Source organism: Labrus bergylta, chromosome 10, assembly GCF_963930695.1.
Source record: "Labrus bergylta chromosome 10, fLabBer1.1, whole genome shotgun sequence".
NCBI lineage: Eukaryota > Metazoa > Chordata > Actinopteri > Labriformes > Labridae > Labrus > Labrus bergylta.
The window spans coordinates 13,705,734-13,718,628 of NC_089204.1; the positions used below are offsets into that span (position 1 = coordinate 13,705,734).

The window sequence follows — 12,895 nt, forward strand, 5'->3', positions numbered from 1 at the left end:
CATTTTGCATCTTTCACTTTTTTCCACGCTGAAGTTGTTTTGTGCTTTTTGTTTGTTTGTTGTTCTACATCTCTTTCTGTGCACATTTTGTCTCTGTGGTCATTAAGCAGTTGTATTCATGTTGCTTCATGTGTTCTAGTTTTTCGCTCTCTTCCAAGAACTTTTCCATCTTTTTGTGGTCACTTTGCTTGTGTGGTTGTTTAGTGTATCTCAGTTTGTCATTGTCATTACTGTTGTGTCCTAAGAGTTAATGTATCTCTTTGTGACCACTTTTTAGTCACTTTGCTTCACAACAACGTTATTTTGTGTGTTTTTGTATACATTTTGAGCATCTTTTAGGTTACCATGTTTCACTTTGGGGTACTTTTGTCATCAGTTTGCGCCATCTTTCATTGCATTTTAAATCTTTTCTGTTACATTGAAAGTCTTTGCGAGGACTTAGTGTCTTTTCGTGGTCCCTTTGCCTCACTGTATGGTTGTTTTGTGTCTATATGCATTTTGCATCCTTTGCTTTTATTTTTTTGTTATTTTATTGTTACTATGTGGTTGTTTTGCGTTCCGTTTTTTTTCTTCAATTTGTGTCTATTTGCAGTTTTCTTTTTGTTGAGTTGCACCTCTCAGTGACTTCAAAAATCACTTGAGCTAAGAAGTTGTTTCGCATCTTTTTCTAGTCATTCTATATGCCTTCGTGGCCATTTTGGATCACTTTGATGTTGAATTGCATGCATTTGTTGTCATTTTGAATCTTATTGAATCAATTTTGCACTACTGTAGTTTTGTAGCATCTCTCTCTTGTAATGGCTTAGTGTCACTCATAGCTCATTTTGTGTATCTGTGGAAAACGTATTGCTTTAGTTTTTTTGTCCCTTTTTTTGTTGCTTTGACTCTCCGTTGCTCCTTTGTCTCCCCTTTGTTTGTTTTGTGTCTCTTTCACTGACACGTAAGGTATGGCCAATTTAGTAATCCATCCTCGGGTTTTAGCCACACGACACCCTTAGTGGTCTCGGTTCAAGAGCAGAAAAAACAGACTCGGAGAGATTTTTGACTCGGCCGTGACGATGATGAAACAACTTGAAAGATGAGGCCGACAAAGAAAGACAGAGATATGGAGAGGCTTAGAGGAGAGACAAAAGGAGAAGAAGACATAGATAGGGGACACAGAGGGAGCTGCAGAGACAATAAGGAGGATGTTATCCCTGCATCATTACTTCAACACCCATTCTCCCTCCACAGTCTCATCTTCTCTTTTTTATTATTCGGCTCCCTCTCATCTTTTCTTTCTATTATTCATCCTCTCTCGTCCTGTCTCTGTCATTAGTTTTTATCACTCTGTCTCTCTCGCTTTCTGTTGTTCAGACACTCAGACAAATGAGGCATGAAATATTCGCCATCAAGACTCAGGGAGAGTTTCAGTGAGAGTGTGTATCTGTGAGGGTGGGCGGCAGGCTGTGCATATGCATACATGCATGTTAGTGTGTGTGCTAATTCTGACTTTGAAGTCTGCCGGGTCTACTGGCGCTCTAGGAGGTAGCCCACCTTAGTTTGATACAACGGTTGTGATCCAAAATATTATTTGGCACTAAAAATATTAAATTGGCTGCAAGAAGTTGTGAATGTATTGGCTGCTGCACAGTTGACCAGGCAAGGAGAAGGGATGTTTCATGAGCCAAAAATCTCACTGAATCTTGAAAATTAATGCACAACACCATCAAAACGCTACTGATTTTAATAATTTGATTATAAATATGTAATAAGTGGAATTTTTGACAAAGCTGCTGGACTATTCACCAATTATTTTAACAGATGCCAAGGCTTGCATTTTGCATAGACCTTATTTTCTTTTCTTTTTCCACCTTTTTCCTCACCAAATCTTTTAAAGAATAATGTCCTACACTAGTATGTAAGCATAATGTTTCTATTAAAGCTATAGCTATCATATTTCAGTCCGTATTTAGACTTGCAAGCAATTGTTAATGATAGATTTTTGTTTGGATATTGCTTTCTATTCATATGGTTAAAGGTTGTGCCACAGAACTGTTGATGTTGTGGCAGTTATCTGGTTCCTGTTAGAGCTCAATCAAGACTCTAAATGAAGTCAAGTCCCATCAGGATAATTCAGTTAGCTTATAGTAATCAGCCAGGCCCTGAAAGGACAAAGAACTGGATGGAAACAGGAAAGCAGCCACATAGCTGACAGAAGCCAGTTTGAAAAGTTTGAGCCATAAATGGAGATGAAAGATGATTTTCAAAAGCAAGCACTCCTTAAGGCAGGTTTAGATGTTAATACAAAAACTTTACATCTAAAGTCAAAATCCAACATCGGCATTATATAAGATGTTCTTCTCTGTTGTGAAAAAATACAAGTCAGGATTAGTTTAAATGTGTTCGCACACAGCAGCCACGTTCCAGACGTTGCTCATCATTGTGCTCTTTACACAACACGCAACTTTGTAAAAGATGCATCAATATGCATCCTGCATTACTGATATGAAGCCAGAGGCTCCGCCACATGTTTCATCTCTCACGTCTTTTGGCTTCAGCCAACATGCACACATGACTTCTTCCTTTGTGTTTGAGACTCTGCAACCAGAGTGGCTCTGAAGAAGTTGTCCTCCTTTTAAGTGAGCTGGAAAGTCAAGAGCAGACCCCCTCTTATGACAGACGGAGATACACACATCCATTCTTGACCCGTAACACACTTTTTTCAAGTACGCTGTGTTCTCTATTTATGATGCTAGACTGTATGACAAATATTGCTACATCAAAACATCTTTCCCTTTGCATTTTGTAAGACTGTAGAAATGTTCTAAGTGATCATTATACTTGTCCATTTCCTTCACAGACTGTAGATCTGCTTCTTATATAGCCTACCCTGAAGTGAAGACATGAGATAGACGGAACCACAACCCAGTTATGAATTAAAAGCATTCACCATTGAAAGATCCATTTTATAACAGAGAATATAGCCTAACATCTCAAATATACTTCACTCATTAGCATGGCTTTTGTTACAGTAATATACGGTCAAAAGACATTTGAGCGTCACAATTAAAGCTGTACTAAAAATGTTTTCATGTTAAAAATAGTCAATTTTAATTAGCATTACGCCCACATTAGTTAACGTACTAACTTTTAATGTTTAGTTAGAGGCTACATAATGTTCATCATGAAGTTATTGAGATGTGGATTCACTGTCCTGCCATGAAGTCATGTATTCTTTATTTATTGCTGCGCCCTGGTTTCCCTCAAAGATTTAACTGTGTATACTCTAAATTCTGGGAAAAATAACCAGAGGAAGAATCGTCATTTATAAAAGCACCTGGGCACAAAGAGAGTAACTAAATAATGATAATGATGAATGCAACGATGTTGACAAAAAGCTTACTCTGCCTAATTTGATCCAGTTTCCACCATGATGCTTCCATGTCTTGAAAACGACATCGTGTAAACGGACTGGGTGGTGTCATCTTACAGAAACTGGTACAAGCCAGTCATTTGATGATAAAAACATATCTTGCTTCTATCTGCTTAAGTTGCGTTTGAGAGAACCTCTGCTACCAGCTGCTCCACACACTCCTCTAGTGCTTGTGTAAGCAACAAAATCCTTAAAAAAAAAAATAGTAGCAGTCCAGAGTAAGCCTCACTGCAGCACATTGGGCAGCTGGAGCTCAGACACGTCCAGCCTCCTCAGCCTTTATTGTCCCGGCTCAAGGTGCTGCAGCCTGAGCCTCGGCCTTGCTTTGTGTCAGTCCCTCAGCGCACAGATCTGCCTCTACCAGCACGCTCTGACAACATTTTATTAAATGTGAAGTGATGCAGGAGGTCCCCTGTGCGTACACACTGGAAAGTTGTTTTGGCGAGCTGAAATGATGCAACTCCAACGGCTGAGAGAGCAGGAAAAGAGTTGAAAAGCAGCCACAGTTTCCTGTGAAGATTTTCTGTTAATATAAGTTAGTGTGAGAATATATCAATAGACAGTTAGCATGTGAAGTAAATTGTCTTTCTTGTATTATAGCTATAAACAGGTAATCATTTCATAATAAACAGATTACTTATCTGTTAAAGATACAATATTTAGATTCCGTCGCCAGAGGGCTCTCAATCAATACTACAACAACAAAAGATGAGGTCGAGGCTGACGGGGAATCATGGGAGTTCTCTCTGCTACTCTACTCCACGTTGACGTAGTAAAGAGAAATGGGCGAAACGATGTATCCGAGTATAATTTACCTGACGTTTTTATCACAGCAGCACATACAGGAACAGTACGGCAGCTTTCAGTAGCAACTCCCACTTCCTTATGTAGCGGTCTATGACGTAACAGGAGGTGTTTCCAAGGCAACAATAAACATTCTGTCTGTCATGGCGGCTCATAATGGCGGCCGCCTCGACAAGAAACGTCCCGTTACAACTATGACATAACGGATTGCTCTAGCTTTGATAACTGTTGGAAATATTTGAGTTCATGTAAGTACCCAACAAAAACAAATATAGTATAGGCTCAGTTAATTTTTTTATTAATTTAGATATTTTAATGTAAAATATTGACATAAAATTCTACTTATTATACGTTTAAATCTTCTGCTGTTGCCCTTAATTATATGTTCTATAATTACAAAGCTTGTGATTCAAATACTGTCAGGAGTTTTTAGCATGTTATGAAACAGACTGAAATGAAATGTGATGCCTTCATATGACCTGAAAGCAAACAATACCATCAGTGACAAGATTGACAATTTCTATTTAGTACTGTGAATGCCTGTTCCCCCTGCTTCAGGTTGCTGTCAAATAAAGTGATTAGCATTATGCAAACCAGAAGTGCCTTTGTTTTGAGTTTCCACAGAAAAGATTCACAGTGAGTGAAATATCTTAAACGGAAGAAGAAGAAAACAAGGTTTACACATAAAGGACAAGATCAGCAAACGCGTCAATCTAATCGCTTTAACCACAGGGGTTCCCAAAGTCAGCACAAAATGAAAGTTCCCCACAGTAGTTTTAAATTGTTTATCTGGGCCTTTCATAGAATGTTTTTTTCTTTGTTTTCAGTCTCCCTGCAACCCAATGCCATATCCTTACTTCATCATCGAAGAGTAGTTACATTTCCATTTTATCATTAAAATCTTTAAAAATAGAAAATCGTGTCGATAATTAATAAATTTAGTAGAAATGTATTTCCTTCTTGAAAAGGGAACAAGAAACTGTGAGCCAATATATTATGTGTAGCTGCCATTTTATAGACTTATATTTTGCACTGAATGTTCTCTCGGTTTTTCTCGTTGTTACGTTACATTTCATAAATAAGTCAGGTTATTCACAAAGAAATGTCAATAAGTGCCTTTAAACTGCAGAAGAACAAGATGCAGATGTCCTTCACATTAAAAATGGGATGTGCATCCTTCTGAAACAATCAACCGAACATGTTTTGACTGCTGCTGAGTCAGTATTTACTCTTGTATTGCTCTGAAGCTCATTCAATTTTCTATAATTTAAAATAGATTGTGAACAAGCTACCAGATATTCTCCATCACAACATGCTTAAGTTTCCAGGTGGATCCAAGTGGACAAACTGTCTCACTGTTCACAAACCAACATTTGCCTGATTAACAGACCCTGCAGAACAATAACCGTGACCTACAGAGAGAAAATCAATGAATAACACTTGCTCATTTCCTTTCAAATGGTTTTCTTTTTTACATCTGCATTGGTAAAAGCCAATTTAAAGCCTCAAATATTGCATTCTGGCCAATGCAAATTTAGCACTTGGAGCCAGAACTGACTTAATTTGCCATTTCAAGTGACTTCAAGAGGATGGAGCATGCCTTTATAAGTCTCTGACCTGGTTGACAGGTTGCCATGACAACACATTTCCACCACGCCCTACTGCATACCTAGCTTAAAGTCTTTTTTTGTTTTTTAAATTTCAGTTTCTTTACTTGAACATAACATAATTCAGAAAATAAACATCATGTTGTAATGTAGCAGTTGTAATTTAGGCATCAGGGAAATATTTATGAAGATAATAAATTGACATATCTTTCCATTCATTACTGTAAAGCAGCCCCATGACTACTTGTAAAAAAAAAGTTACTTTAAACGGAATATTTTAACCAGGAGAAGACGTTCACCTCTTGAATATGGTCTTAAGTCAGTTCCCTACCAATAGATGATAGTGATGGTTTGTTGATCTTTGAAATTTGTAAATCCAGATATCTGTGGAGCTAATAACACAACCCTATTCCCCTCTATGTATTGTAATATAATATAATATAATATAATATAATATAATATAATATAATAGACTCTAGCCAGTGGCAGGAAGGTCAACTATTTGTTTTCCTTCCTTTCAATTAGAGAAATGCACTCATTCTGATTGTTTTGTGGATGTTGGCATGAAACACACACACACACACACACACACACACACACACACACACACACTTCATTTCACTTCATTTCACTTCATTCCCATTTTAATTTAAATCCTTATTGTCCCAGAAGGATTTTTGTTGTTTGTTTCTGGGCAGGATTTGCAATGCAATTCAATGCAATGCAATGCAAAAAAAAACTATAATAAAAAACAATTAAATAAAACAATAAAACACACAGAAAATTAAACAGCATGGAATAAAAAGATAAAAACACAAGTAATAGCTAGAGAAGCAATAGCTCCATATAGTCCAATAAAAGTTGATTGTCAGTGGAAAATATGACACTCTCAGGTAGATACAAAGCTCCATCGTTTTGTCTGCAAATGAAGCAGTTACAATGCAGCAGGGATAAAGCAGTCCCATATTATTTTAATCTTAGGTATTGGCACTCTAAAATGTCACCCAGAGGCCTCGCAGCATCCTCCAAGGGGCTAACCCGTTCACTCAGATTTACTGGCCATATGCTTGCCAAAGGTTGAGTCAGTTTCTCCCAATGATCGTTCTGGCTACTTTCTCACCATCCTCACTAATCTGATTTTATTGCTGAAAGCTGCTGAGCACAAGCTGCAATACAAATTTGCTCAAAAATATGCAAGGAATTCTAGATTAAACAACATTTTTAAAGTTTATCTCGCATCGTAGGAGGGGACAAATGCTGCAGTGCCTTCCTACAGATTTAATCTCTAACTGTGTTTTTCTTTACACACATTTCGCAGATATTTGCAGATGTCTACTAATTTTTCTATTTTCTATCACAGTACGCTTCAGAAATGGTTGTGACCTTGTCCTTAGTTTTTGAAGCAACCCTGTGATCAATCTGCCACACAACAGCTTCAGAAAATGACCAACAATTTTGGTCAGTTTTCTCACTTTTGTCGAAAGATTAAAAATGGCCCAACATAACCTCTGCACATGATAAAAAAAACATCTTTCTACACACTGGATGCAGTTAGTCATTAGTGTTAAGAAAGTACAAGCTCAGAGAAAGAACATAACCCTGAGGGAGATGGAGGAAAGGAGATCTGTCAGTAAGAGAAGTCATTTACAGGAGCTGCTCGGCAAGCGTGCAAGGCTGGGAAAAAAAGCCGGAGAGGAGCTTCACTTCTCAAGTCTTCACACTTCAGACTTATCAAGCCATTTACACGACTTCCAAAATCAAATTAGTTACAGCCGACAGCTTTGTTTCAGCTAAAGTAATACATTTCAAGATATTGAGTTGAGCCAGACATATTAAAAAATTTGATTATTTGACGTTTTCCCCCCTCAGCTTTTATCATGTTTTTTTCCCTCTGTCTCCAGTAGAAAATAAAACACAAAGTTAAAATGAGGCACCAACTTCTGCTAATTGGGTGTTAACAACTAGCTCTGCAGCTCTAAGCACATTTTAGCCTCTTACAGATCACTGTCTTGTTTTTCAAACCGAACAAGAGCTGTAGTTTCCACCAACAAATCAGACAAATTTGTGCTGAACTACCTCCATCAAACGACAGAGATGTGAAGTAAACAAGTGGAAAAGTGGTGCAAAAACCTTCACAGGGCTGCAGAGACGGGAATTTTCTCAGTAGTTGGTGAAGACAGAGTTAAGAGACGTGATTGTTGACCTTTGATTTGGTCAGTCATGAAAACAACTCCCTTGCTGCTGTTGCTCTGTGTCCAATAGATTTGTATAAAGGCAACGGTTTTCAGGTGCCCAATAGTCAACAGTTTCTAATGCCAATCATATGTAAGAAAAAATGTCAAAAATCTAAAAAAATAAATAAATAAAATAAAGGACTGCGGTTAAATCAATTGATCAGTAGCTACAGTACACAGAAAAGAACAGGTAACGTGCTCAACAAAAAACAATGAAAGAGTCAGTTTGGTTAAAGTTAGGCAACACAACTCTTACACAGGAAAACACTTTCTAACCTACAGCCATGAGAGCCTACTAATTCAACATTTAAGTCTTCAGATTTCGCAGGCTTTGGCATCACACAAAATATGTCACATTTAAAAAAAAAAAAAGTAAACTATGTTTCTTAAATCAACCTTTTTATGTTTTCCAAGATATTTCTAAATTGTGTTGCAACAGCTTAAAAAATGCATTGTTCTCCAGCAGCTCATCTGTTTTCTTTGTTCAGAGCAATCAGGGAGAATCTTGTGAACCAACAGCAACAGCTAACACAAATACACTCTTGTCAATCATCTAGTTTCATCTTCTTTATTCTCCTTTTCAGTTTCTATAATGTTAAAGATAGTCCAAAACCTGTTCATAGTGAGTCTGGATTTTGATAGACTATTTCAAAATAGTCATGATTTATTAAGGATGGAACTAAGGATGTTATACATAATAAATCCACCCTTTTAATGCTTTTTCTTTTTAAATTTATGGTCTAGTTCAGTGATTCCCAGCCTTTTTTTCCTGGGAGCCCCCTTACTTGATACATGTAAGAAAAGCTGAGCCCCCCCAGGGCCCACATGGAAGGGAGAGAGCCTCCCGCCACCCCTGAGAACTCAGGCACCCTCCAGCAATGTAAACCAATGATCTAGTCTACAATTGCAAAACAATTCACAAGTTCCTAGTTCCATTTTCATTTGACTGTTTCTTGTTCCTCTTTATAGTAATACCAAATTTTAGAAACAAAGATCTTCACTTCTGGAACCAGTAAATGATGAATGATGACAATTGAATTGTCAAAGTAAAAGATCAATTGAAAGCCCTAAAATGAACTCTGAAGAATGCAGTTGTAGAAGCCTGCAACATTGATATAGAACCAAATCATTAAAAAATGTGACGTGTTATAAACTTAAATCTAAAAAATAGTTTGTGAAGTTTATGCAACACACATCTGGATCAGCTTTGGGAGGTATCTAAGAGTATGTCCTGTGGGTTTTAAAAAATGAATTCTCACTGTGGGTCAGAAAATGTCTTCTCTTCCAGGAACATTCTCCCTCAGTTTAAATACAAAAATAACATGAATTATTTTTTTCCCCATGGCAACAAGAGATCCTCTTTTTTGTTGTTGTGATGCAGTGTACCAAAAGCTCCTGAAGTGCAATGTGTTTTAATTTTTGAGTTTACTGAGCAGCAATTTCCAAGCCATCCAGGCCCCATGTTTAATGGACACCAAAACCCATCTTCAGCGAGCTAATGCAGCCCAACGATGTCTTTAATGACATAATGCAAACCAATGCCGTCTTTGATTAAATAATGTAAATGTGATGTTTTGTTCTGTAATAGAATAATGCAACATAGATTTGTTACTTAATGGGATTACGGTAGCTGCAGTAATCACTTGTGTGCTGAGCTAATGCTGACTGAAGCAGGAGATCCTGGCGGTAATGGTCGAGGATGGCGGCTGTTCTGGGACCGTAAGGGATTAAACAAGGTTGTGTGCATTTCCCCTCCGCTTATGTCACTGTCAGTCTGTTTGTCTCCATCTGTTCTCTGTCACATTGTACGCTTGACTTGCTCACTGCTGTCTCTCTGTCTCTCTCCCTTCATTCAGACTGTCTCCTTACAGCCGCAGAGCTCAGGAAACCTTCAACACTCCCATTCTGAAAACACAAAAAGTTTAAAACGTACAACTTATGTAAACTGTAACACACACACACAGACACACACACACACACACAGCGCACAGACCTCCACTGAAGGTCATGTCAGAGATTGAATGTTCCCTACTTTTAAAGATAAATCAATCTTCCATTAATGGAGAGTGTGTGTTTGTGTGTGTGTGTGATCGTGTGTGCATGTGTGTGATGTGAGAGAGAGCGTGTGTGCGTGTGTGTGTGTCTGCAGAAGCCCAAGAGTAAAATCCTGCATTTTTACATCTGTGAATGTCCGTCACACTGCTCTACTAAAAGCCATGGGCTCAGTAAGATTTGAGTGTATGTTTGTGCGTGCATCAGTGTTATGTGTGTGTGCGGTGGCTCAGACACTCAGATTCCTGATCAATAGTTGTGATTGAAAGGCCCATTAGCCATTGGAAGCTATAGAGACAGCATCACTCCACATGACAACCACTATAAGAGCGCACACGCACACACACACGCACACGCACACGCGCACGCACACGCACACGCACACGCACACACACACACACACAAACACACACACACACACAAAATATGGTAGGTAACAAATTAAGAGCTTGATTATGATAAATAAACAATTCCCTTTAGTGCATTTTATGACCCATACTGACTCTGACTGTACCACTCCCTCACCCACTCAATCACCCACTCCTACTTACACACTAGGAACTTTAAGACACACACTTTTCCGTGTTTACAGTTAAGACCAGCCGACATGATAACCACCAACATTTAATAAATACATCTGCAACCGTCATCATTTCAAATGGCAGCTCTGTACCGTACTGTTTATAAGACCAGATGTCTTCATAGGGTGTAAATAACACAATTGCATTGTGAAAAAAAAGAGGATAGGGACATGAACAGCATTTTCCTAATTTTCTGAATCAGAAAATACATACATCATGGTTAAAATATTATTGTTGTGTCACATCAGAGCATGTCATAAAACAAGCATGACCTAGTCTGATGATAGCAATGAAATTCAAGTGTGTGTTTACGGCTGAATGAGACTGGTGACTTTTACAAGAACATTTTAGTTTCGACAGAGACATTTGTTTACTCGACTATTATGGTCTAGAAAATACATATTGGGCAGATTCTAAGAGCTACAGGTTTTCAATTTGGTATATGAAAACTTCATCAGACACTTTCTCCTCATTTCATTTCAGCTTGCAGTTTTTCTACAGAACCCTTTTCCAGCTCAAAAATAAAACCTACAAAGGGCTTGAGGACATAAGAAATGAGTAAAAACTGATCTTGTTAAATAAATTCTGGGTGAAAATGAAGAGCCATTTATCTTGTTAATGATACAATCATTCTCAAGATCACCACAAAGACGCTCAACACAAAAAGTGAGATCTCCTATTCTGACCCTAACACATTTCTCTTCCTTTTGTCCTTTTTTTTCCTACCCATCCATCTACAGGAGGAGGGAGACTCCAGCCTTTACTGCGAACTGTGCAATAAGCAGTACTTGAGACACCAACAGTACGACAACCACATCAACTCCTACGACCACCACCACAAGCAGGTGAGTCACACCACCCTAACAAGGCACCCAGGGGTCTGCTTTATCCTGCCACACAACACATGAAACCCCCCTAACCAAGGTCATGGATTTATTTCATCCCAGGGCCACAACCAGCACTCTTTCTCTGGTTTCTGATACACAAACTGTGGTAGACACAATCACAGGAACACACAACAATATCAGCTCTTATGGCCACGATAAAAAAAAACTTCCATTGATTATTTTGTCAAGAGAATACAATTTATACTCTTTAACCTGATTTTGACACATCTATCTACTATAGTTATTTTGGATTGGACCAGCAAAGATAGCCCTCGTAAACGGCTTAAAATGTTAATGAACAGAGGACCCTTGGAACACAGGATAAGCTTGCACTCAAACAAATCTTAGCAGCCTACTACTTCAATTTCTGTCAGCAATCTCAGAAGTCATTATTGGAGAGTTTACACATATTTTTTAGATTTAGTGTGACTTTCCATGGGCACCATTGACTCTGAAGTCCACTATGCTAAAAATATAGCAATAAAATAGCTTAAACACAACTTGTAACTCAGGAACTTCTCTGAGAGTCAAAGTGTTTTACATTTTTATTTCATATCGAAGACTTCTCTGCTAGTTGCCTTTAACTTGTCTCTTTCTATGGGAAGCAATAGCAATGGGGGGGGGGGGGGGTGTTCGGGGCCTTGCTCAAGGGTACTTCAGCAGCGCTCAGGAAGTGTGCTGTCACCTCCCCAGCTACCAGACTTGGTCTGCGCCTGGATTTGCAATAATTGTAAAACAGAATAAGGAAATGAGTAAAATATAACTCAGTCAGTAAGACTCTAGATTTGATGCACTCTATAAAAGTGCTTTAAACAATCACTCTCACACCCAACCCCATGTGAACCTACCCCCTAATCACACAAACATACCCAAAAGGAATAAAGTAATTAATGACTTTGTAATTAAAAAGGACTCGATTATAGCAGAGTTTTAACACAAATGAAAACATTACCTAAGGCAACCATTTCGTAAATGTCTTTAACTTACTGTGCATTGGGAGATGCGAAAGGGAAGGATGACAACAGATTAAAACTATTAAAAAGTTAATACAATCCTTTGCCATGTTTCACTTAATTAATATCAGCTTTTTATTTAACAATCCTGGGAGTGCTATCAAATGCTATCATTGTGGGAAACATTGCAAATCAATGAGCAGAACTGCAACATGGTAATATTGGATTTGTAAAGGATTTTTGCATCAATATGATGAAGAGATGTGATTCCTCAGCTATTTAGTTTGATGGCTTTGCAGAGAAACAGACATTCAGTCTGGTTTTTTTTATGATTTCTGACTCAATATCTTAAGATTAGCTGT

At 38.1% G+C, this 12,895-nt stretch overlaps 1 protein-coding gene across 1 annotated transcript in view; it reads left to right on the forward strand.

The window, feature by feature from the left end:
* Positions 1 to 12,895, forward strand: part of LOC109992877 (uncharacterized) — a 59,984-nt gene that overhangs the window by 30,288 nt on the left and 16,801 nt on the right. The window contains exon 2 of the mRNA XM_020645648.2: positions 11,434 to 11,538. Coding sequence (XP_020501304.2) covers positions 11,434 to 11,538 — 105 coding nt within the window. The remainder of the gene's footprint in view (positions 1 to 11,433; positions 11,539 to 12,895) is intronic.